This window comes from Mercenaria mercenaria, chromosome 16 (assembly GCF_021730395.1).
Source record: "Mercenaria mercenaria strain notata chromosome 16, MADL_Memer_1, whole genome shotgun sequence".
NCBI classification, from domain to species: Eukaryota; Metazoa; Mollusca; class Bivalvia; order Venerida; family Veneridae; genus Mercenaria; species Mercenaria mercenaria.
Window position 1 is genome coordinate 41,225,982 of NC_069376.1, and position 27,282 is coordinate 41,253,263.

Below are 27,282 nucleotides of genomic sequence, written 5' to 3' on the forward strand. Positions count from 1 at the left end.
TTAAATGGAATGAATCTGCCGAGTTTTAAGCTGCACCTGCAGAAAAGACTGTTGGAACACCGAAAAAGAATAAATACTCCATATATAAAACATGAAACAATTCATCGTAGAGGGAACAGTTAACATCATGTGCATCCTACATTAACAGTCGATAAAACCAGCAGACAGTCAAAAATGATGAATTACCATCTATATAACATGTTAGGTAAATTATAAATATGAATTTGTACGAGTCCAGACTGCATAGAATTTAAAAAGTCCAACTTTCTAAAAACAAACAAGGGATATGAGCACCATAAAAAATCATTATATTAGTAGATATTCAGAACTGTCTAAATAAAGTAAACTCTCACTAGATTTAGATATTCCACATGGTGTTTGGTTGCTGCGAACACAACCGTCTGTTCTCCTGATGGTATGACATGTCTCAGAACGTGTAACAGTACACCAAGCTTGTCATCTGCTCGACACTGCAAGAAGGAGAGCTGAAACACAAGAATTTGTGGCATTCTGACTATACATTTATGTCATCACTGAAAGAAATGAAACAAAAAACAAGAGATCACAGAGTGATCTTGGCACCCACCAATGTGCCATTTTTGAGTGTTCCAAATTTCAAGACTTACTGACTAGCTCAAGGTCAAATTTCATTTCCGTACACAACACTGTGCATATGGTCCAAATTCGAAAGCTGTAGCTTGAGAAATGTGAAAGTAGGTCACTAGGTCAATGTCAAGGTCAAAGTTTGTTTCCATACACAATCCTATGCATGTGGTCTAAATTTGAAGCCTGTAGCTACAGAAATGTAAAAGTAGGTCACTAGGTCAATCTTAAGGTCAAAGTTCATTTCGGTACACAAAACTATGCAAGTGTTCCAAATTTGAAGGCTGTAGCTTTAGAAATGTAAAAGTAGGTCACTAGGTCAAAATCAAGGTCAAATTCTATTTCAGAATACAAACTATGCATGAGGTCCAAATTTGAAGCCTGTACCTTCAAAAATGTGAAAGTAGGTCACTAGGTCAATGTAAAGGTCAAAGTTCATTTCGGTACACAAAATTATGCATGTGGTCCAAATTTGAAGGGTATAGCTTGAGAAATGTAAAAGTAGGTCACTAGGTCAAAATCAAGGTCAAATTTTATTTTGGAATACAAAACTTTGCATGTGGTCCAAATTTGAAGCCTGTACCTTCAAAAATGTGAAAGTAGGTCACTAGGTCAACGTGAAGGTCAAAGTTTTTTTCGGTACACAAACCTATGCATGTGGTCCAAATTTGAAGGCTGTAACTTGAGAAATGTGAAAGTAGATCACTAGGTCAAAATCAATGTCAAATTTCATTTTGAAACACGGAACTAAGCATATGGTCCAAATTTGACGCCTGTACCTTCAAAAATGTGAAAGAAGGTCACTAGGTCAAAATCAAGGTCAAAGTTTTTTCCAGTGCACAAAACTATGCATGTGGTCCAAATTTGAAGGCTGTAGCTACAGAATTGTGAAAGTAGGTCACTAGGTCAAAATCAAGGTCAACTCATGTCAAGGTTCATCTTGCCACTCAAAAACAACATGTGGTCCAAATTTGAATGTTGTAGTTATTGACAAGAACATTTTAAAAGCTTTTCCCTATATAAGTCTACTTGAACCATGTGACCCCCAGGGCGGGGCCATTTTTGACCCTAGGGGGATAATTTGAACAAACTTGGTAGAGAACCACTAGATGATGCTACATTACAAGTATCAAAGCCTTAGGCTTTGTGGTTTGGACAAGAAGATTTTCAAAGTTTTTCCTTATATAAGTCTATGTAAACCATATGACCCCCAGGGCGGGGCCATATTTGACCCTAGGGGTATAATAATGAACAATCTTAGTAGAAGACTACTAGATGATGTCACATGCAAAATATCAAAGCCCTAGGCCCTGTGGTTTTGGACAAGAGGTTATTCAAAGTTTTTCCCTATATAAGTCTATATAAACCATGTGACCACCAGGGCGGGGCCATATTTGACCCCAGAGAAATAATTTGAATCATCTTGGTAGAAGACCACTAGATGATGCTTCAAACCAAATATCAAAGCCCTAGGCTCTGTGATTTTGGACAAGAAGGTTTTCAAAGTTTTTCCCTATATAAATCTATGTAAAATATAGAAATAAACAAAGGGCCATAACTCACTCATAAATTGTTGAACCAGTCTGATTTTCAGGGGGACACAACTAGGGTACCAACACATCATTCTGACAAAGTTTGGTCAAAATCCCCCCAGTAGTTTCTGAGGAGATGCGATAACGAGAAATTGTTAACGGACGGACGGACGGACGGACGGAATGACGGACGGACGCACCACGGACGCAGAGTGATTTTAATAGCCCACCATCTGATGATGGTGGGCTAATAAATAAACAAGAGGGTTATGATGACCCTGGATCGCTCACCTGAGATATATGAGCTACATGTTTCAAATGTCAAACTGATGATTTTTAGAAATTTTTTGGAAGATTTTCCGATGTACAATCAAGGGACCCCTGGGGCGTGGGCAAATTTTACCCCGGGGTCATGATTTGAACAAAGTTTGTAGAAGTCTACTAGGAAATGTTACATATCAAATATCTAAGATCTAGGCCTTCTGGTTTATTTTTAGCAAATTTATGAAGATTTCCTCATGTACAATCAAGTCAAATATCTAAGCTCTAGGCCTTCTGGTTTATTTTTAGAAAATTTTGAAGATTTTTCTATGTACAATCAAGTAACCCCTGGGGCTGGGTCAATTTGACCCGGGGGGTCAAGATTTGAACAAATTTTGTAGAGGTCCACTAGGCAATGCTACATGTGAAATATCTAAGCTCTAGGCCTTCTGGTTTATTTTTTAAAAAATTCTGAAGATTTTTCTATAGAAATCTATGTTAAATCAAGTGACCCCTGGGGCGGGGTCAATTTTGACCCCGGGGTCATGATTTGAACAACTTTAGTAGAGGTCCACTAGGCAATGCTACATGTCAAATATCTAAGCCCTAGGCTTCTAGTTTTTGAGAAGAAGATTTTTTAAGATTTTCCTAAGTAAAATCAAGTGACCCTTGGGGTCACTTTTCCGATGTACAATCAAGTAACCCCTGGGGCGGGGCCAATTTTACCCCGGGGGTCATGATTTGAACAAAGTTTGTAGAAGTCCACTAGGCAATGTTACATATCAAATATCTAAGATCTAGGCTTTCTGGTTTATTTTTAGCAAATTTATGAAGATTTCCTCATGAATGTACAATCAAGTAACCCCTGGGGCTGGGTCAATTTTACCCTGGTGGGGGGGGGGGGGGGGGGGGGGTCAAGATTTGAACAAATTTTGTAGAGGTCCACTAAGCAATGCTACATGTCAAATATCTAAGCTCTAGGCCTTCTGGTTTATTTTTAGAAAATTTTGAAGATTTTTCTATGTACAATCAAGTAACCCCATGGGGCAGGGTCAATTTGACCCTGGGGTCATGATTTGAACAAATTTTGTAGAAGTCTACTAGGCAATGCTACATGTCAAATATCTAAGATCTAGGCCTTCTGGTTTATTTTTAGAAAATTTTTGAAGATTTTCCTATGTAAAATCAAATGATCCCTGGGCGGGGTCAATTTTGATCCCGGGGGGTCATGATTTGAACAAATTTTGTAGAGGTCCACTAGGCAATGCTACATGTCAAATACCTAAGCTCTAGGCCTTCTGGTTTATTTTTTAAAAAATTCTGAAGATTTTTCTATAGAAATCTATGTTAAATCAAGTGACCCCTGGGGCGGGGTCAATTTTGACCCCGGGGTCATGATTTGAACAACTTTAGTAGAGGTCCACTAGGCAATGCTACATGTCAAATATCTAAGCCCTAGGCTTATAGTTTTTGAGAAGAAGATTTTTTAAGATTTTCCTAAGTAAAATCAAGTGACCCTTGGGGTCACTTTTCCGATGTACAATCAAGTAACCCCTGGGGCGGGGCCAATTTTACCCCGGGGTCATGATTTGAACAAAGTTTGTAGAAGTCCACTAGGCAATGTTACATATCAAATATCTAAGATCTAGGCTTTCTGGTTTATTTTTAGCAAATTTATGAAGATTTCCTCATGAATGTACAATCAAGTAACCCCTGGGGCTGGGTCAATTTTACCCTGGTGGGGTGGGGGGGGGGGGTCAAGATTTGAACAAATTTTGTAGAGGTCCACTAAGCAATGCTACATGTCAAATATCTAAGCTCTAGGCCTTCTGGTTTATTTTTAGAAAATTTTGAAGATTTTTCTATGTACAATCAAGTAACCCCATGGGGCAGGGTCAATTTGACCCTGGGGTCATGATTTGAACAAATTTTGTAGAAGTCTACTAGGCAATGCTACATGTCAAATATCTAAGATCTAGGCCTTCTGGTTTATTTTTAGAAAAATTTTGAAGATTTTCCTATGTAAAACCAAGTGACCCCTGGGGCGGGTTCAATTTTGACCCCGGGGGTCATGATTTGAACAAATTTTGTAGAGGTCCATTAGGCAATGCTACATGTGAAATATCTAAGCTCTAGGCCTTCTGGTTTATTTTTTTTTTAAATTTGAAGATTTTCCTAATGAAATCTATGTAAAATCAAGTGACCCCTGGGGCGGGGTCAATTTTGACCCCGGGGTCATGATTTGAACTACTTTAGTAGAGGTCCACTAGGCAATGCTACATGTCAAATATCTAAGCTCTAGGGCTTCTGTTTTTTGAGAAGAAGATTTTTTAAGATTTTCCTATGTAAAATCAAGTGACCCCTGGGGCAGGGTCAATTTTGACCCCTGGGTCATGATTTGAACAAAATTGGTAGGGGTCCACTAGGCAATGCTTCACACCAAATATCTAAGCTCTAGGGCTTCTGGTTTTTGAGAAGAAGATTTTTAAAGTTTTTCCTTTTGGTTTGCCATGGCAACCAAAGTTCTGCATGGAATTCAATTCTTTGAATAATTTTTGTAGAGCTTCACCCAAGGAACATTCCTGTGAAGTTTGGATGAAATTGGCCCAGCAGTTTATGAGGAGATGTCATTTAAAGTAAAAGTTTAGGGACGACGGACAGTGACTGATCAGAATAGCTCACCCTGAGCCTTTGGCTCTGGTGAGCTAAAAACTGAAATCACCGATACTGAGATACAAGGATAAAAAATCTCATTAAATTGCCTTGTCTTAATCCCACAGTCTATTGTTCTGTCACAAAATGGTAAATTTTGACCTTAGACAACACATTTCCCTACAACAGTAATAAAAGGCAGTCTTAACAAAAGCCAGCTTAAGTTAGAAATCGAGAAATTAGTTTCTTGTTTTGAGTAAAATACAAGAAATGCTGTACAAAGTCATACCGTACAATAGTTACAGAAATCAGGGGTGACAAAATCAATTGTCTGACTTGCCCAGCTTGTCCCAGAGCCCAACTGCACAAGTAGAATTTCACCATATTTTTACGATATAAACCATTATATGGACAGGTAGAAAATAGCTTTTATCAAATATGGACAAGTAAGTCAAAATCAGATTTTGCCTGTCCTGGAAATGCATTTTTCTGGCATTTATGCAGGTAAAGCATTTGATAAGTTATGTGCAAATTCAATAAAGCATATTTTATTACGCAAATGTAATATCATACATAAAATCCAGAAAACAATGAACCCTTCTTATTTCATCAAAAATTATATAATCCTACCACTTCTGTTGTCACTTGACTGGTCAATGAATAGTAACATCGCAAAATAAGATGGACTTATATTTTTATGATTAATGTTTACTTGTTTTTGATTAAAAATATGTGTGAAGCAGCTTTCCTGGCCAGCTATAACAGAAACTGACAGTCAAGTTAAATAACAATGCTATAGTGTCTTTTTTAACCCTTATCATGCCAGACACCATTAAAACCATTGATTCTGCCTTTGCGACCAGTGTAGATCATGATCTGCACTGTCTGCCATTCGGTCAGTATCTTTTTGGTATGCACCCCTTTTAACAGTTAATGGTACTGTCCAAATTGAAAGATGGACAAGTTCATTATAGAAATTTAGCAGGGTAAGTGTTAAAATGTTAACGGAAACCTGATTTGATCATAAATAAAGAAAAAATCCCAAATATGTTTAAAGCAAAATATTTTCAAATAGCTATCACAATTAGAAAACACAGTTTGTATATCACATATATACTGATCTTTTTCCTTTTTTTAAATTGTTTGGTTTATAGTCAAAACGACAGAATTCATATCATTAAGCAAGTTTTCCAGCTTTTGATGGTGGAAAAAGACCTTGCATGCCCCTCTACAAAGTATTTCAGGCATTGGTGGGTACATAGTTAGAACCACTGACCTGTAAGCCAATTGGAACCTTCCTCTCTTGAAATAACTCTATGCAAGGTTTCAGATCAACATCAGACAGGGGCAAGTGATTTCAAGTCAGTGACCTTAACCAATTGACCTCACGAGGCACAAAATAGTGATTCACTGCCATAATGACAAGACCCATCACTGATTTTTGTATTTACCATGAAAATGTAAAAGGTTTTTTATGCCTGTGGATAAACAGCCAAACTAAAACATATAAGAACTTGAATTTTTATAGGCACTACATTGTATCTGGAAGTATAGCTGAAACTCGGTATCTCGGATTCCAAGGCATCAAGCGTTTTACTGAAACTGAAATTAAACTTAAAAGGATATTTTGTCCATGTGTTTTTGGGGCAGGACATGAAAATGTCTTCAAGATAGCCTGAATTTTGAGACAAGCAAGTTTGAGATGAGCCGTGCCATGAGAAAACCAACATAGTGGCTTTGCGACCAGCATGGATTCAGACCAGCCTGCGCACCCGCGCAGTCTGGTCAGGATCCATGCTGTTCGCTTACAGTCTCTCCAATTCCAATAGGCTTTAAAAGCGAATAGCATGGATCCTGACCAGATTGCGCAGATGCGCAGGCTGGTCTGGATCCATGCTGGTCGCAAAGCCACTATGTTGGTTTTCTCATGGCACAGCTCAGATATCGAGTTTCAACTGTATATATATTTATTACAAAAACTGCAAAAAACAAGATTTTCAAAAAAGTTATCCTGATGGTCTTTCTTCAACAGGATGACTTAAAAACTCATTTTTCTACTTTTCAATGCATGTAATTGGGCCTGCATACCTTTAACTGGTCACTAAGTTTTGTGTCTACATCTAATCTGATCAATGTTGGGTCATGGAGCCCGGCTTTTGCAAAGTCAACCAGCAATTTAGGTAGAGTTGCCGAGAACAACACTGTCTGTCTGGACTCTGGTAGACGATTTAAGATCTCGTTCAACTGCTCTTGGAATCCCATCTCAAATAATCTGAATGAAAATACATTTATGCCAAAACTCAAAATGACTACATGTATAGGAAGATCAAACTGCCTGTCCTATTTTCATTTTTTTAACTTTTATAAAATCACCATTTTCTGACAAAATGTTTAATGGAATGCTATTATTAAAAATTTATTAATGAACAAAACAATGTATGGGTTTGCATAAAAGTGAATGGCTGCAGGATTTTAATTTATTTCTTAATCAATATACTAAAAATACAATATACAGTATTATGTACATCTTAAAGGTAACTAATAGGTAGGTACAACCTATAAATGGCTTAAACCACAAATGACGTGGACAAATTTTCATGAGGCCATAGAGTTTGAGTGAACAAAGTAAAAATGTGATACCCTTTTGTATTTGAACACTATACCATGTAACAGATTTTTTCACTACTGTCAAAAATTGAAGGACTTGAGGTAACACCAGATAATTTGATAATTTATATGACAAATTCAGGGAGACATGTGAAAACTAACCTGATAATCTGAATAAATATAATTCCCAATATTGCCAGTATGAATTGGTAACAAGAGGGCCATGATGGCCCTGTATCGCTCACCTGAGTACCATTGGTCAAAATGATATGATCGTTTCAAACCAATCTCATTAGAAGCTGTATAGGTGTATTCATTTAGATAAAAAATAAAGGGAGGTAATTTGTCATAAATTCAGCCAATATGTATCTTCACTGATTGTCCAAGTCCATCTGTTGACATAAATGAAATTTCAGATCAGTATCTTCATTAGTTACAGAGATATACCCATTTCAATTTGAAATAAAGGGAGGTAATTTGACATAAAATCAGTCCATAGTTATCTACCCTGATTGTCTCAGTCAAACTAATGACAATAATGAAATTTCAAGTAAGTCCTATAAGTACTTACTGATATAAATCCATTTTGATTACAATCAGGGGAGGTAATCATATATAAAATAACTCTGGAACCTACGACTGGATCTGACAGATTCGTCATGGAATCCAAGATTTATTGTTGTTGAAGATATTTTGGAAGTTTGTATCAAATCAAACCATAAATGAAGTCTCTATATGGCTGCAAAAGCATAACTCTGGAACCCATGATGGAATCTGGCCAGTTCAAGAAAGGAACCAAGATCTTGTGGTGATACAAGTTGTGTGGAAGTTTGGTTAAAATCAAATCATAAATGAAGCTGCTATTGTGCAGACAAGGTCAAAATAGCTAATTTTGGCCCTTTCAGGGGCCATAACTCTGGAACCCATTATGGGATCTGGCCAGTTCAAGAAAGGAACCAAGATCTTATGGTGACACAAGATTTGTGCAAGTTTGATTAAATTCAAATCATAAATGAAGCTGCTACTGTGCAGACAAGGTCAAAACAGCTAATTCTGGCCCTTTCAGGGGCCATCACTCTGGAACCCATAAAGGAATCTGGCCAGTTCAAGAAAGGAACCAAAATCTTATGGTGATACAAGTTGTGTGCAAGTTTGGTTAAAATAATATCATAAATGAAGCTGCTATTGTGCAGACAAGGTCAAAATAGCTAATTCTGGCCCTTTCAGGGGCCATAACTCTGGAACCCATCATGGGATCTGGCCAGTTCAAGAAAGGAACTGAGATCTTATGATGATACAAGTTGTGTGCAAGTTTGGTTAATATAAAATCATAAATGAAACCACTATCGTGCAGACAAGAAATTGTTGACGGACGGAAGGACGCACGCACAGACGACGGACGAAGGGTGATCACAAAAGCTCACCTTGTCACTATATGACAGGTGAGCTAATAAAAAAGACATCAGCTTGTAAGAAAACACCTGTTGTTTGGTTTAAAAAAAATAGTTAACACCCAACCTGTCTGCTTCATCAAACACAACATACTGCACTGACTTCAGCTTCAGGTCCATTTCTACCGCAACATGCATAAATCTACCTGGAGTAGCTACGATTCTGCAATAAATACAAAATAATGTGAGGTCTATATTCACAGACATGTCAGCATGGCTATCAATTCATATTCTACATTTTGCTATGAACTCAGACGTATTTGTTCAGTAAGCTTATGATGAGTTAGCATGCCACTAAACAAACAGTGGATCGTAATTTCTAATAAAGCTATTTTACAATACTGTTGTATATAAACCATACAGCTTGTTTTACTTTTCTTTGCTTCCAGTTACTAAAAAGTCAATTCAGGGATGGTCTGGTGGACTAGTGGTAACATGCTTGACTGTCTATCCTGAGGTCCGGGGTTTGAATCTTGACCCAAAATATGGAAATTTCTAAGATGCTCTTGTGTATCACCCATCCAACTAAGAGGCTTGTACTTGTTCTTCTCAGGAAAAAGGGCTTGAGGAGTATTCTGGCTATACATCAAGCATGTTGGAGAATCGGCTAAGTAAGTCGGACAATCCTGTATCTAAATTATGTCTTTCTCTCTTCTGGGAGCTTTCTTGCTCTGCCCTACTGATCCGACTTCTAAGTGTCTGTACTGGTAGAGAATGAATTGGCACCTTGTGTGACAACCTCTGTATGTTCAGCACCTCTTAGCATGTTAGTCATGGAAATTATGCTATATAAATTAGCTAAAATATAATGTAATAACAATTAACAGCTAGTCAAAAAGAGGAACGAAATTGGCTTTTTCCAACAGGTTATAGCTTAATACATGTCTATTTGCACAGAAAGTCTAGAAATATGAAACAGCAAAATTAATGAGGTTTCTAAACCCTTATCATGCTGGACGTAACTGATTCTGCCTTTTGCAACCAGTGTAGATCACGATCATCCTGCTGCACTTACATGCAGTCTGATCATAATCTGCACCGTTCGCTATTCAGCCAGTATATTTTTGGTAAGCACCCCTTTTAACAGTTAATGGTACTATCCAAATAGAGAGATGGACAAGTTCATTATAGAAATTTAGCAGGGTAAGGGTTAAGGAAAGTTGCTGCTTAATAGAGGTGACCACTTACATAGGTTTTTACTGTAATTTTTTAATTTCTACACCTAGCTATTATGCAAATGAAAATCATTATACTTCCTTAAAAGAAAGCTTAAAATTCAAACATGTCAGAAATAAAATATGTAGAGTCAAATTTGTCAAAAAATGGACAACACCTAGAAAGTTAGGAGAGCCAAAAGGTTGTCTTTATTTGAAGGTGGGCTTTCTTCAGAGGTCAAAATGCAATGAACTTGTTTAATTCAAAATGAAGCTAGTGGTTTTCAACAGTCAAGTTGTCTCTGTTCACAGGGTATGTTTGTTCACAGGGGATCTTTGTTTACAGGTGATCTTTGTTCACAGGTGATCTTTGTTCACAGGTGATGTTTGTTCACAGGGGATCTTTGTTCACAGGTGATCTTTGTTCACAGGAGATGTTTGTTCACAGGTGATCTTTGTTCACAGATGTCTCTGTGAACATAAGGTCTCTGTTCACAAGACTTAGTGGTCTTTGAGAGGAGATTTTTTGGAAAGGTTTCATTGTAAAGCAGTCATTCAAGATATACATACATGTCAGGGTTAGAATGTAGGGCAGCAAACTGGTCTTCCATTCTGTCACCACCCAGCACCACAGCGGCACGTAGACCTGTATACTTCCCTAACTGCAATGATGCGAAAATTACACCTAAATATGTAAGCCTGTCTACTGTGAAATCCTTTTAATTTCATGTGCATAATTTTGTAGTTTCTGTCAAAACAAATATTTCAATAGGACAATATGAATGTGTGGATTTAAAATTTTAAAGATGAAACAAATGGGGAATTTACTTATTCATTCAGTTTACGTTTTGTGCATTGGTACAGACTTGTATTCCAAAACTTTAGTCCAATTATTAGTTTCACAACAAAATTATGGGTGTTTTTCTCTGATTGTAAAGTTCTGTGATAAGTGAATAAAAAATATTTCTCCGAAGACTCAGGAATAATGAGGTTCCACATAATTTTTCAAGCATAATGTTTCCAGATATTTGTGAAAATTTCAATTATAACATAAAAAGATGAGAAAAAAAGAAGTTAAAAATGTCCATAAACAATTAAAGATCATGTATGAATTAAAACTTAATTGATTTTTTTGAAAGCTTTAAAATAGTTACAATTCACAAAGTGTAAGTGAAGGATTTTTATTCTGAGTTTACAGACCTCACAATCCGTCGTTTATATGACTGAAAAATTGTTGAAAAAGACGTTAAACCCGAACACACACACACACACACACACACAGACCTCACAAGAGTTCTTTTTGCAAAAACTGGCTAAAACTCTTTGGACTGAACTTTTAAAACAGTACTTAACCTTTAGCATGCTAGATAAATTGTCGTCTGCTGGAAATGTCGTCTGCTAAAATTGTAAAGTTCATTCAATTTGCTCCAAAATTGGAAGAAATATTGTCAGAGTAGCAAACAGCTTGGAACCTGATCAGACGCCGATTTAATCGGCGTCTGATCTGGTTCCAAGCTGTTTGCAAAGGCTGTTAAATTCGCCTGCAGCAGGCTAAGGGTTAATATGAAAGACTACTCCAAATTGCAAACAAAAAAATATTTCAATATATCAAGTATGGTTTGGACACAATGATTAAACTGTATTTTTGAAATAAAACTTGAGTTTCTGCCTTGCATGTACTTTTGGGGCAGACATGTGTATTTTCACTAGGTTTATTTCATGTTTTGGCAAAATACATAATTCAGCAGAAGTTTAAATATACTGTAATTACTCCCCTTTAAGACAAGGTTTTTCTCCTAAAAAAATCAGACTTAATGAGTTGGCCTATCTAACAGGTAAATCAGTGCTACTGACTTTAAGCATTTATAAAAGACTTTATAAAATATGACTAACTTTGAAGTAATTAACTCTTAGCCTGCTGGCAGCAAGTGATTCTGCCTTTGCAACCATTTGTGCAGTCTGATCATGGTCTGCACTGTTCGCCATTCAGTCAGTATCTTTTTTGGTAAGCACCACTTTAGACAGTTAATGGTACTTTCCAAATTGAAAGATGGACTAGCGCATTATAGAAATTTAGCAGGGTAAGGGTTAAAGAAAATCTCGTCTGAAACAAGGATTGTCTATTAGATAGGTAAATACGGTAAGGCTTAAAAAAAATTCTTTGTTTCCAGTAACATGCTAAAAACAAGAGGGTCATGTCATGATGACCCTAAATCGCTCACCTGAGTAATATGAGCCACATGTTTTAAATGGCAAACTGATGCTAAAACATTAGAAAGTAGGTCAGTAGGTCACATTCATGGTAACTGAAAGTCAGTTTTAAGATCGGTATGCAAAACTGAACACGTCATCCAAATTTCAAGGCTGTATCTCAAAAAACAAGAACGTAGGTCAGTAGGTCAAGGTCACAGTAAGGTGACATGTAATCACTTTGGTACATCAGGTAAATATAATTAAACAGTCTAGGAAATATGCTCTATGATTTTTGAAGTATTTTTTTCTATATAACTCATATAACAAGTGACCACCAGGGTGCTGCCTCTTTTCACCATAGGGGCATAATTTGAATAATCCTGTTAGCGGTCAGTTAGGCAATGATACATACCAAACATCAAAGGCATAAGCCTTGAAGTTTCAGACAAAAAGAATTTTTTTTTCCCATATAAGTCTATGTTAAACTTGGGACCCCCGGGACTGGGCCTCTTTTCACCCCAGGGTAATAATTTGAACAATTTTGGTAGAGGACCACAAGGCAATACAATACACCAAATATCAAAAGCCTAGGCCTTGCAGTTTCAGACAAGAAGATCTTTAAAGTTTTCTCCTATATGTCAAGTCTATGTAAAACTTGAGGCCCCCAGGGCGGGGCCTCTTTTCACCCCAGGGTAATAATTTGAACATTTTTGGCAGAGGACCACAAGGCAATGCTACATACAAAATATCGAAGGTCTAGGTCTTATGGTTTTAGACAAGAACAGGCCTCCTAGCAGGCCTGAACAAAAATAAAGGTTTTTATAAAGGCTCCAATCTATGGAAATAAAGGCCTTTTAGTGTAAAATATTAAAAAATAAAGTGTAAATAATGGCTATTTTTGTCGGAATTCTCGTTGAAAACACATAATATATATAGGTATTTACTACATGTATGTGGTCTGGTGAACACAACAGCATTCTGAAAAACTCTAGATGAAAGATACACAAGCAGTATCCTAATTACAACACTTAAAATGGGGGAAGAAATACAGTAGTAACCATTACTTGCTTTAAACTGGCACGGCAAGCAGTCTGAACAAAAATATAGGTTTTGAGTGAAAATTACAGGCTATTTGGCCGTTTTAAAGGTTTTTTCAGAAGATTTAAAGGTTTTAAAGGTTTGCTCTGAAATTAAAGGTTTTTAAAGGTTTTAAAGGTTTCACTAGGAGGCCTGCAAGAAGATTTTTGAAGTTTTTTCCTATATAAGTCTATGTAAAACTTATGACCCTCGGGGCAGGGCCTCTTTTCACCCCAGGGGCATAATTTGAATATTTTTGATAGAAGACCATAAGATGATGTCACACGCCAAATAGCAAGTTGCCGTTTTGGACAAGAAGATTTTTATAGTTTTTCCTTTTGGTTGCCATGGCAACCAGGTTCCCAGTACTCTAAAAATCAAAAGGGGTTCAAACCTACACTTATCACGGGCATGTTAACAGATTTTCTAAATGAATCATCAGCCGAGATGCCCACACCAATAAAATCTTATTATGAACTCCCCCAAAAGGTCATTTTTGAAGGAAAGGTAATTTACCCCATAAAAATCTTAAGCGTCCGATTTGTTTTTTTTTAGCACCCTAAAAAGGGTTTAAATTTAAAACACTTCCGTTTTTAACACAATGTTTTTAAAATAAAATCGTCGTGGAAAATGGGGCGGAGGGCGCCCGCCCGAGGACCGATTTCACACCACCGTTTTAAATCTCGCTTCCCCAACAAACACGGACATTTTTTTTTGCAAACTTTTCCCTAGGAAAATTCTACAGAAAACATTCTTTTGGAATGCTTTCCCCAGGGGAAACGCCCCCTTGGGAAACATTTTTACAGAAAGTATTCCCATGGGAACTTTTCTCAAGGGAAAAATTTCCAGGGGACCCCCAAAGGAATTCTTTCCCATGGAAACAAAATTTATCTTTTATTTAAACAAAAAAACTAGCCAGTGCCATAAAAGAAATTTTTAAAAAAACACTATATTTTTTTTCTAATATTTAATGAAATAAAAAAAAAGGGTTTTTCCCCCATGGGAAAATTCCCCGAGGGGAAAGATTTCCCAAATGTTTCCCGGGGAAAGCTTTTTTCCCAGGGGAAATACCGTTTCCCATAAAATCGGCCATTTCCCATGGAAACAGAATGTAAAATACAAATTAAATTAAAAAAAAAAATTTGGAATTAAAAGTTTTTGGCTTCAAAAAGGTAAATGGGTTATCATTCGTAGACATTGTAACAAAAAAATTAAAACCGGAATTTTTAACATTTTGCCCCAAAATATAATTCTAAGTGCATAAAATAATATACAATATTAGAATCGGTTTTTTTTTTAAAAAAAAAATTTTTTTACCCCAAAAAAATTTTAGCCCATACATTTTTGGAAAAAAGGATGAAAACCCCTTTAAGACTATCTCACAAATTGCTGATAAAAAAAAAAAACTAGGAATTTTTCCGGAAAACCCCTTAAAGCGCCACATTCAGACAGGAAGAAAAAATACAGAAAAATTTTAACATAAAAGGACATCAAAAAACCAAATTTTACCTTAAAACAGGACACATTTTAGGTCATACTTATTTAAAAAACCCAAAAATTAAAAACAATTAATTAGCTCTCAAAGAAATGAAGCTAATAACTTCACAGATTTTATTACCTCCCTTCATTACTTTTTATCACTACATTCTACATATTTTTTTGGAATTACCTCCCTTTATCTCAAAAAAAACTTCTTATATGAAATTTAATCATCAGTATTTTTCCCTAATTTTCAGACAAAAAATTATATTTTTTTTAACCCGGTAAGATGAAAAGCAAAATTATAAAAAGAATCCATAAAAGCTTTTTATCACACAGAACAAGGTATACACAACAAAAAAATTGACCTTATTGCCATGACAATGTTGAAAAAATATTAAAGCTCAAGGGCATAACAGGAGATAAAATTTTTTTAATTTAATTAATAATTCCCATATTAACTTATGCTCAAAAATTTAAAAATTTTTTATTCCCATTCAGCCCAAACAACTAAAGAAGTAAAACAAAAAGACGTAATAAAATTTTTTGAAAATAAAATTCCACAACATATTTTGTTTTTATTTCTTTTATTTTATTATATAACTTATCGAGAATAAATTTTTTAAAATGTATATTTCTTTTTTCCCTCCGGAGGAAAAAAATAAAATATATAAACAAAAAAACCCTTTTTAATCCCAAAACCAAATTGTAAAATACTTAAGTTTCTTTGATGTTAGAAATTATTTTTGAACATGAAAACAACAAAAAATTCACATAAAATATAACAAAAAATTTGGGGAACATCATATGTAATTAATTGACTGATTAACAAAAAATTTAATAAAATATTGACAACTCTGGTAAATAGAATTTTATTAACCATGGTAAAATTTTAACGTTTTAACATTATCTACAAGTGATAAATGAATTCATCTTACCATAATTTTTGACATTTAATGTTTTTTAAGAAAACTATAACATAAAAAATGACACACAGACAAAAAATTCCCTGAAGACGGGCACTCCACCACAAATACATAAAACTTAAAAGTCCAATTTAAAATTTTGTTTTCTTTAAATTAATTGATCCTTTTAACACTTCAGAATGCAATTGTTAAATGCTTGCTTCTTACATGCTGCAAAAATGGAAATAAAAATGATTTAACAAAAATTTTATACAGTTTTGTCATAAACACATTCGTACAGATGATAAACAAGAAAAGAAACATATTAAAATATGGCCCATCTATTTACACTGTCAGGGCGTCTTGCACTTGAATATACATCTTGCAGCAAAATTTGGGGAAAATTTCCTTTTCACTGACAACACACTTGTACACTTCTGGAAATAAAAATTTAAAACTTATATTAATAAGAAATAAAACATGATAGTTTTAAAACAATTATAACATTTTTTTAAACATTTGCAGATTTTCAATCTTAGAAAATTATTCAAGCACAAGTCAGGAAATCTACAAATTGACTTTTGTCAAATTTTTAACTTGTCTAAAAGTCTATATTTAATCCCCTAAATGACAATTTTTTAAATGGGATGTCTGAAAAATTGCATATTTTTAACTTAAATAAATATTTTTCAATAACAGGGTGAAAAAAAAAAAACAATAAATTTGATAGTTCACTAATCTCACCTAAAAGCCCCAAACAAAAACCCTTCACCCTGATTATATATATGTAAAAGAAAACACCAAAGTGTTTTTATATAGCACAAAAACAATAACTTGAAACTCCCAAAAACTTCACCTTATATAAATATGTTCACTTTTCCCTTGTTGAAAGTGTTGTTTTTCCTAAAGCTTTGAAATCAAGATATTATAAGACAATGCAAACCGTAGGCAACACACTGGATTACAAAAATTTATTATTTTGAGGTTGTTTTTCTGGAAAGTAAATTTATAGTTATATTCAGCTTTGGGGAAAATTCTCATGTGTTTTATAGAGAGGTTTTTTCTTCAATGAGCTACTCTGGGAGGGTTTTACTTTAAAATTTCTTCAAACTTCATCTCCCTTTAACGAGGGGTAAATGAAGAAAAAAAACAAAGGTTTTCCAAATTTAGAATTTTTCCCTTTTTACAATTTGACATTTAATTTGGGAACATGCAACAATTTTTTTTGACACAATGCCGCCCTTTTAAATACTTATTTTCCCAAACAAATGTCAGTTTGACAAAATCTTGAAAAAAAGATCAACATAAAAAAAAATTTAATCCAACATTTATATATATTGCAAAATCACTTACAGAAATCATAAGTGACAAAAAATTTAAAATTTAAAAATTTCTTTGTGATTGCCATTGGCCATGTCTTTCATCACAACAATTTTTCCTTATTTATATCTGTTTCTTTTGTCATAACTTTTTTGTCCCTTCTGCACAACAATTTCTTCAATTCTAAATATTGTAAAACATTAATCACACACATTCTAGGAAAAAAAACAAAAAAACATGTCAAAGCATTTTTTTTTAAAATAAATTGTTTTAATTATCTTTAAAACAAAATACAAAGTACTTCTGTTTTTGCTGACTGATACAAATATTTAAATTTTTATTTCAATATTTTTATCAAAGTACATGTTCATTCTATTTTTGAAATGTTACATTACAAAACTACACACATTTATTACTAAACCCTATCATTACATTTTTTTTAATGGATAATGTATTATAAAATTAGGGGTCACAAAGCACAGAAAGAAATGTTTATGCCAGCGACATAAAGTCCAGAAGGCTCACATTTGTCAGAAGTCTCTTTTAAAAATTCTTTACGTTATTTCAGGGGCAAGAAGTACCATACAGCATATAAATGCTTTTAGACCTTGTTTAACATACAAAAACATAATACCCCCTGCATTTTTTTTAAAAGGGAACATCTTCTTGACCCCAGGTAAACAGGGAAACAACTGACATTTACATACCAAAAAACTTTTCCCCCCCAAAAAGAAAAGAAAATTAACAAAATTTTTTTTCCTTTATTTTTTTACAAAAAATACCTATCATTTAATACAGACTTTTTACTTTTTTTTTAAACTAAATAATTAAAATTAAAAAAATATCTCATAACTCATTGTATATTAAAATTTTTAATCATTAATAAACTATATCAAACAGAAATGAAGTGTTCAATTTTTAAACCAATTAAAATTGAAAAAAAATGCAAAATATTGTATACAAAGAAAAAAAAAAATACAGAACCCGATTAAAAACATCTCATTTAAAAGTAAAAACCATTCTGTCAAAAACAATGTATTTTACTTTAAAGAACATCAACATGAACCCTCAATAAACTTCATATATAACAAACTTACCACTTGTCAGCCTCTTTTTTGTTATTTCTACCGCTTCCAAAAACAGACTGCAACTACATGTAGGACTTAATAAAACAACAAAAAATCTTTTCACAAAAAATTTTTTTCATGTTAAAAAAAGGGAGTTAAATTTAAATGCAATCTGGAAATTTTTTCAAACATAAAGGGAAAATTATCAATAAAATGAAAAGAAAAATCAAATAAAGGAGGTAATTTAAAAATAACAACAACTTCAAATGCAGTATAAGATAGTTGACTGACAATGCCCAAATCAAGTATGAAACTAAGAAACGCAAGCACTTGAAAAAAGCTTATATTTTTCCTTTTCAATATCAAAAATATTTGACTGTTGTAAAAGGGTTTTCTACATCTGTTATCTGAAAAAAACTTTTTCTAAAATAGCTTAGATCCATTTTTATCTTCAAAAAAAAAGGGAATCCCAAATTTCCACAGCTATTCACAGCTGAAAATTTTTTGGTACTAAACACAAAAGGTTAATCATACTTTTTTTTAAAATAACGTCAAAGGAGGGGGAAAACTTATAAAGCTAAAAAATTTTGATCTAGTCTTTCAACACATTTCAGCTCATTTGCATATAAGAAAATTTACAGAATCCCCCTTTCCTCTTCTTTTCAAAAAATCTTAAGAGGGAATAAACCAAAAAATCTTCTATGTGTCACTACAATATTATTTCAACAAAAACTTCAACTTTCCTTGTTTTTGACACAAAATTCCAGGCAACTTTCGCTTCCCCCCCAAAAATGCCGGGGCCACTAAAAAATTCTCAAAATGTATTTCAAAATAAAACAGTCAGCCACAATTTTTCCCTAAAATAAAAAAGCTCAGTTAAATGCCCCCCATTCATGGATTTTTAAGTTTAAAGCCTTTTTAGCAGTACTTACTTTTTCCAAATTTGTCCGGCAAATTAAAATTGGCCCATTTTAATTACAAGGGATCCCCTGAAACGGGTTTTGGGTAATGATTTTGAAAGAGGCGTGTAGTAATCTGTTTTTACATTAAAATAAAGTAGTACTAAGGTTTTTCAAAAACTAACAACATTGAACTTCAAGAAATTCTAAAAGAAACAAGAACAACAAAAATGCAGACTTGGTTTGATTAAAATTTTTGCCCGGGTTAACCTTTAAAAAGCTTCATCTTGAACGGCGTACAAATAATCAAAACTGTGCTGTTGAAATTTTCGGGATTAGCGAGCGTGAAGAATTTATTTTGTCATAACTACTCTAGTTAAAAATTTCAAGCAACATTAAAGTTGAAAATCGATATTAGTTTATTTAAATATTAAAAATTTTTTTTCATTTCCAAAACATGAAAAAGATGCGTCATAATCAGCCAAAATTCCCTTTACTTTAAGCTTTCAAAAAAGGGGAACCCCTCTTCAAGTGTTTGGCTCTTAACCCACTTTTCCCCAAATGCTAATTTTAAATTTTTACATTTTAAATATAACTAAGACTGGGCTAAAATTTTATATCGTAATTCAATAGAACCAATCCCTAACAAATTTTTACTTTTAAAAAATGGGAAAAAACACGTTTTTTAAAACTTAAATCATTGGGGTTGGTTGTGAAGGACTCGTAAGCTACGTCCCCTAAACACAGGGAACTGTTATATAATGAAACAAAAATCGATAAAAGTTTTTCCAGTCCAAATGCTTGAAAATAAATGGGCCCTCAAACCAGTAATTTTCATTTAATGTGCGGGTATGTCAGGTATGTTTGATTACGTTGATGTTATTTCCTTTTAACATATCCATTCTTTGGTCATAAAACGTTTACCTTTAGCAACGGAAGACGCATATGTAAAAAGGTGTATTTACAACACGTAAGTGTCAGAATCTCCCTATTAAAACGCTTTTAAAAGTTTCTTGTAAAAATACCCTCCGAAAACGAGGGAAACAACTGCTTTATGCTATAATGAGCTAAAATGACTTCAAAGATATATAATAGAAATCAACGAAACCAATAATAGCCACTCTATACAAGATTTATGCGTTTAAGCTTGACATATTCACATGTATCTATTGTTTTGAATTTCTTACTCCTGCACATCTTATCCTGCACGAAGTTCTTTTCACGCATGGTATATCTTTTACTTACAATCGACCCATTACATTTTATTATTTTGATTAGCTGAAACATCATCTTTGTCAGTAATCATGATAATAACGAAAGATTTATTTAAAATGACTTCATTATTTCCTGAATGTACCTAAGTGTCACTCTTACAAAAATCTGAATGTTACGATCCGATTAAATATCTAATTTCAGTTTTCAACTTTCTGAAAAGGTAGAGAAAGTGTATAAACAAGGTAAAATATTTTGAGTCGAAACATGAATAGCGTGCTGAATTTTAAGAACATAATACAAATATTGCAAATAAGGCAACATCCCGTTTTTAATTTTATATTTGGTTACAGGTGCATTTTATACTTATATCCTAGTAATAACAAATAATGCCATCAGAAGTTAAATGTTCCTCATATATTGGAAGACTTAATGTAGATATGACAAATAAATCAGTTAATTCAATGGATATTCCTACTTCCTCTTCAAAACTGGTGCTCCCACATCTGTCACTGTACTTGCTTTCATGACTGTCAAATATGTTTGCAACACAAACTTTTAGGAACCTTTCTTGTATTTTTCACTAAGTGAAGGGTAATTACTCTGGTCTACCGTATGAATTTCCAAAGAGAACACCAGGTGCACAACTTCAACTGCTATAAAACAATCCTCTAATATTTTATTAGTCTAGGTCCAGTACATTTTGGGATACATGGGGCACATACAACAATCCTCTAAATTTTTATTTGACTACATCAAGACGCCATAACTCTGGTCATGCAATGTGAAACAGAAAAAACTCAGCTGCACAATTCACATGCTGGATAATATTTCTACATGGTTTCATGACTCTTGGTAAAATAGTTTTAAGGTATAGGCAACACAAATACTTTATGTCTATTTTCACTTAGTCAGGGACCATAACTCCAGCCCCCCCCCCCCCCCCCCCCCCCCACAAAGAAATAAAAACTCACCTGCACAACTTCACGTGCAATAAAAAATATCATCTAAGGTTTAATGAATCTAAGTCAAATACTTTTTGAGAGAAATGGAAAGAGGTCAGTAATTCGGTCGAAAATTTGCTTCCGTACGTGAACAAAGAAGTCCATTATAAATACAGTCGAGACTGTTTTAAGAGACCGACTTTGGGAAGCAGCAAAAAAGGTCACATATGACAGGGAGTCTCTTAAAACAGTCTCACTCAACTGGCTGATGCTGGTTTCATATATACAGATATCTGCTTGATTTTTCATGTATATTGGATACTTATATATAGGCCTCTTTTAAGATACGAGTAAAAATGTTTAAATGCTATTTCTTTACTTACATTTTGATAAAATATAACATTTAAAATAGTTTGCATAATTCATTTGATGTTGATAAAACAAATTTAACTTCATGATCTAGCAAGAGAATTATAAAGGCGAGTGCGAGTAGTATTTGGGATTGTAAAATATAAATGTTCCATTAGTTGAACTATTTACACACTGAGGTTAATGTTCATTTTTTCTTTGTGTATTAATGGTCCCATTGTATTTATTCGTTTATTGACTGCATCTTAAAACCATGTTTACTTCGTCGTTTTAAATATCGCCTTCTTTTTGATCCACGGGGAACATTGTTAATGTATGCCCCGACTCCGAATTCTTCAGCGACTTTATACTCTGGTTTTCCCCAATCGAGCAATTCTAGTGCCTTAACACACTGTTCTAATGTCAAAACAGTTATTTTTTTCACGTTTTTCATTGGCCATTTTTTGTAAACAAATAAGTTCTCGCCTCAAACAACTTCACGCGAGTTAACGAACGGTAAATCTGTCATGTAAAATCTTGCGAGGGAGCATCTCAAAGTCGCTGAAAATGGTCTAATAATCGATTCCGGAGCCTAATTTCACAGTCGCTTGTCGCGTAAGGCAGGAGGTTGCTTAATTCAGACTATTTTAATAGTAAATTGTGTCCGGAGCATAAAATAGGGTCGCATATAACAGGGAGTCGCTAAATTCAGGGGGTCGTTAAGGCAGTCTCGACTGTAGATCCTAATTTTCCCATTTTACGCAAATTCATGTGATCAGATGTTTTCTCTGCTAGAATACATTCTGCAGTAAATGAGACGGTTTTCATGTTTATACACCCCACATGTCAAGTTTTGAAGATCGAAACCGAAAATAGGTGTTTATTGTGCGGCCAAGAGCAAATATGCGCCATTTTGTTTATTTGGTAGCTGACCGCAACTGACTTGCGTTTCACTAGGAACTATTCAACCCTCTTTTTTCTTTTCAGGTTTTCGTTAATTTATGATAGAACTTTCATGAAAAATGGGTGTAGGAAACAATGATGTTCTATAATGATATGGAAAGACAACTGAAGTAGTCATTTTTATATGAAATAAGAAGAAAGATTTGGATTACTGACCCTCAACCTAATGCGACACAAATTTATATCCCGTTTATACAAATTATTGACAATCATGGGCCATACAAAACTTCAGGTGTACAACTTCACATACTAAATAATATTCATGTGATGTTTCATAACATTGGGTCAAATACTATACACAATCAAAATGTTAAATGATAGTTTTCTAATTATTTGGTAGAGATTATGAAAATCGAGATCAAAAAGTCACTATCAAGCTCTGTATTATCTAGGACGGAAACAAAACATATTCACTTACTTTCTTGTCAGCCGAAAACAATGTCAATTGCGAATCTTTGCACAAATATCCTTTTGTTATCATGCGCACTGATTTCTTCCATTATTACCCTTTTTAAGGCCGCGGAGCCATAATATTTACATAACCGGCAATCCGGTTGAAACACGGCCGTCAATATCGCCTACGAATACTGATTAAACAATAACATATTGATTGAACATGTAAACGTCGTTACTTGTTGAATAGAACAATTGAGATGGTAGTTCATGATATACACCTAAAGATCTGCAGTTGTATTTACGATCCGTAAAAATATGCGTAAATTCTATAATTAAATACAAAAAGGCGTTAATGTACGATATTTGAATTTCGTTGTTGAATTATTTATTTTATATTTTTTTTGTTTATACGCCCGTTTAAGAAAATGATTCGTATTATGTGATGGCACATGCATCTGTCGATCTGTCCGTCCGTCTGTACGTCAGTCATATTCGTGCCCAGAGCATAACATTACCATTAGAGGTATTGACTTTATGTTTTGCGTATAGGTAGAGGGCGATAAAACGATATGTAACATTAACAATTTGGTCCATCCGACGTTGAAGATGAGTTAACCTCTTTTCAATACCTTCTCTGTCACAAATTTGCACCATCAGGCGAACTGATTCCTATGTAACAACATATCCATTTTAAAGGAGAGTTTCTGATGCATCAGTTGTTTACAGGATGTCATTACATTTCCCATGACATATATAGCAACACTTAGTTCTTCACTTTCATTTATCTGTCAAATAACATCATACGTAACAATATACATTAACGGCTTCTTAAAGATGTTTTTCACAATTATTTCTAGCGGACAGATTTTTCTATATTTTCATATTTATAGATTGATGTATCACAAGTTAAAATAAACAATAAAAATGATAGGTACCTGTGCTTCTTTTTCCAATATTCAAAGTTTATTAAGAACACCAAATTGGTATTTTTGTCTGAAGAAATGAAGAAACAATTAATACATACATGTTATAATAAAACAAGTGGAAACAGCTATTTACTTAAAACTTCACTCTGATATTACTGTTTTTGCATCACAATTAATGATTCCACTATAATTATGCATAACACATCAACATATAGATATATTATCACAGAAAAAGTACTCTTGATATATGTCGAAAGTATCTTAAACTAAGAAAAAACTCAAAGGAATATTTCCTAATGATATGAAAAATCTAGCGGACAGAATTTTACCAAATTTTATATTATGTTAGCAAAAACTTTGACAAAAAAATATTAAACCAAAAATCTAATATCAACCGGTGCTGGTTTCCAAGAAAAAATAAAAAAAATGTTCACTCCATCCACAAAAGTATTTTTCAATACCCCACCCAATTAAATTATTAACATTTTTTTCTTACACAGCAAACTGCACAATGATATAAACAGCTTCATAGCTAATTTCCTTACTCACATGCTGAAATATACTCCTTTAAGGTATCATACCTCTGGGCCAAATACTTTTTGAGATACGTGTTACACTCGCTTTCATGTCATTAACGTACATATTTGAATAAGTCAAGGGACATAAGTCTGTTTTTACTGAGTGAAACATCAAATAAAAGCGCTTGTGCACAACTTCGTATGCTTAATTTTATTCTTGTATTGTTTCTTGACTCAAGGCTATATACTTATTCAGGTACATGCAACACAAATTGTTAGTCCCTTTGTGTAATTTTGACTGTAAAGAGCCATAACTCTATTCTTACTACGTAAGATCCGGGATAAGGCACAAAATATATTACGACATTTCAGTAAGTCACATTTGAACTTGAATGAGATAGATCTTCGTTAAGATTTTCTGATTTTTTTTGTGTGACTCAGAGTCGGCTGAATCGTTACTCGACGAAATAGTTTAAGGCCTAACTAAAGTAAAGGGACCAGCGTGGAAGCCATCTGGTCTAGTCGCGTAATAGCTGCCAGGTATTTGAACACTAATTTTTCAATTGGCATGGCATAAGAGGTCTGAATTAAAGCTAGTTTCTGTTTAAATTTCCATGTGGATGTATTTTTGACATTTTGGTTGGAAAAAATGGGAGAGCAGGTTATATTTGGTGAAGTTAAGCTCAACTTGAGTATTAGGTCACAGCAGTGTGATTTTGATGTCAGCTTACAGTAAGCAAATGTGACCAGATAAATCTCTCTTAGTTGATACATGACCCCTCCTTATCTCTTCATTTTATATCAGTTTTATCATAACTCTTTAAAATGAGGTAAGGATTTGTTCTCTGAAATGGGACTAGCTATGTTTGGTAGCTCTTTAAAAATGTCAGTTTATATAGAATATATAGGGAAAACTATTTACCTGTTTGGACTAGTTTGGTCAGATTTTGGTAGAAATGAGCATTTTTATATAGAAATTTTGCTGCAAAAATTGATAAAAACCCAAAAAAATCACATTTTCACTGTTATTGGTGTATTTTTAATTAAAAAATGCACATTTACACTCTAAATTGTGCCCATTTATACCTTTTAGAGGAGACGTTTGGTATATTTCAAAGTCATAGTGTGTAATTTGCTTGCAAATTATAGTGAAAATTTATGAAATAGGGCAAAAACCAGCTATGGCTAGAAGAACTGGTTAAAAAGTATGTCGCGACATCAATTTTGAAGGAAGATTGGCGCATGGACCTGGGTTTCTGAAAATGCCATAAAACCTTGAAAACTGATTAAATCAAACTGAAACGTTGTATTTTTCACGCAGATATGTTACTGGCACTATACAAATGAAATTGAGACTATTACAGAAAAACAATTTTTCTTAAAGGCCTAACTAAAGTAAAGTAACCATCTGGTCTAGTCGCGAAATGGCTGCCAGATATTTAAACACTAATTTTTTACTTGGCATGACATCAGAGGTCTAAATTAAAGCTAGTTTCTGTTTAAATTTCCTTGTGGATGTATTTTGACATTTTGGTGGGGAAAATGGGAGAGCAGGCTGTATTTGGTGAAGTGAAGCTCAACTTAATATGAGTAGTACTTCCAGGTCACAGCAGTGTGATTTTGATGTCAGTTTACAGTAAGCAAGTATGACCAGAGAGAGAAATCTCTCTTAGAAGATACATGACCCCTACTTTTCACTTCATTTTATATCAGTTTTATCATAACTCTTTAAATGAGGTAAGGATTTGTTCTCTGAAATGGGTCTAGCTATGTTTGGTAGTTCTTTAAAAAATGTCAGTTTTATATAGAATATATAGGGAAAACTATTTACCTGTTTATGACCTTTAACTTGGCTGTCCACAATGTCGCTATAAATTACACACCGTGTAAAGTGACAACTTTTTCTGAAAAGTATACTGTTCCGCTGTATATTAGTCAGCGACATACATATGGGTAACTAAGTCGTACGTATTTCACTAAGTCATACATATGAGATACTTAGTCGTGAGTATGAGTAACAAAGTCATGCGTATGAGATACAAATCGTACGTATGAGATGCTACGCTATACGTATGAGAAACTACCTCGTAATGGATTAGTAATAGTACGTAAGTTGAATTGAAAATTTTCTGATGGCACCAGAATGCAATGACAACAGAAGACATGACATGTAAAATCGATAATGTTCGCAACAATTCTTTTCTAATTTTATTTGTAATTGCCCTACGTTCACACATTATTTGACTAAACTTAAGAAAGATCCATCCAAAGATGCTACAGCCAAAGGCCGGTGGCCAAGTTCGGTGAAGACTAAACAAGCCGTTCAAGAGAAAATGTCGTTTGAATGTTTGTTTGGTATGTCAGTCCTAGTAGTCCTTCAGTGCAGTTAAATGAAATGCCGTTGACACACAAAGAATCCTACAAAACATGTTAAGCGGCGTATAATAAAGCAGTTCAGATTGTCTGTGTTCAGCTCAATGGTTTAGCGGGAGAATGTGCAGGATGGGCAGTAGTTCAAAGAATATTGAACTTCCTAACGAGAATGCGTAATCATACGGATATTGCCAAATGCCATTATGAATCCCCAATAACTCTTGGTATTTAAATTATAGTAAAGATGTTGCGATTCCACACACTTGCACAGTACAAAACTTGTAATATTTTTTTATACATAATACGCGTACGCTAAAATGTGCCCGATTAAAATTAAACTTAATATAATGCTCGCAAATGTACACGCTGAAGACATCTCGTAGATATAGGTTGGACTTGTAC

The 27,282-nt window shown here is 34.0% G+C and overlaps 1 protein-coding gene across 1 annotated transcript in view; it reads right to left on the reverse strand.

The window, feature by feature from the left end:
* The window catches only part of LOC123541409 (ATP-dependent RNA helicase DDX54-like), a 42,335-nt gene extending 22,190 nt beyond the window's left edge, over window positions 1-20,145 (reverse strand). The window contains exons 1-5 of the mRNA XM_053525902.1: window positions 20,125-20,145; window positions 10,831-10,922; window positions 9,174-9,269; window positions 7,137-7,320; window positions 354-485 (exon numbers count right to left, since the gene is read on the reverse strand). Of these exons, the coding sequence (XP_053381877.1) occupies window positions 354-485; window positions 7,137-7,320; window positions 9,174-9,269; window positions 10,831-10,922; window positions 20,125-20,145 (525 nt within the window). The remainder of the gene's footprint in view (window positions 1-353; window positions 486-7,136; window positions 7,321-9,173; window positions 9,270-10,830; window positions 10,923-20,124) is intronic.
* Between the last annotated feature and the right edge of the window lie 7,137 nt (window positions 20,146-27,282).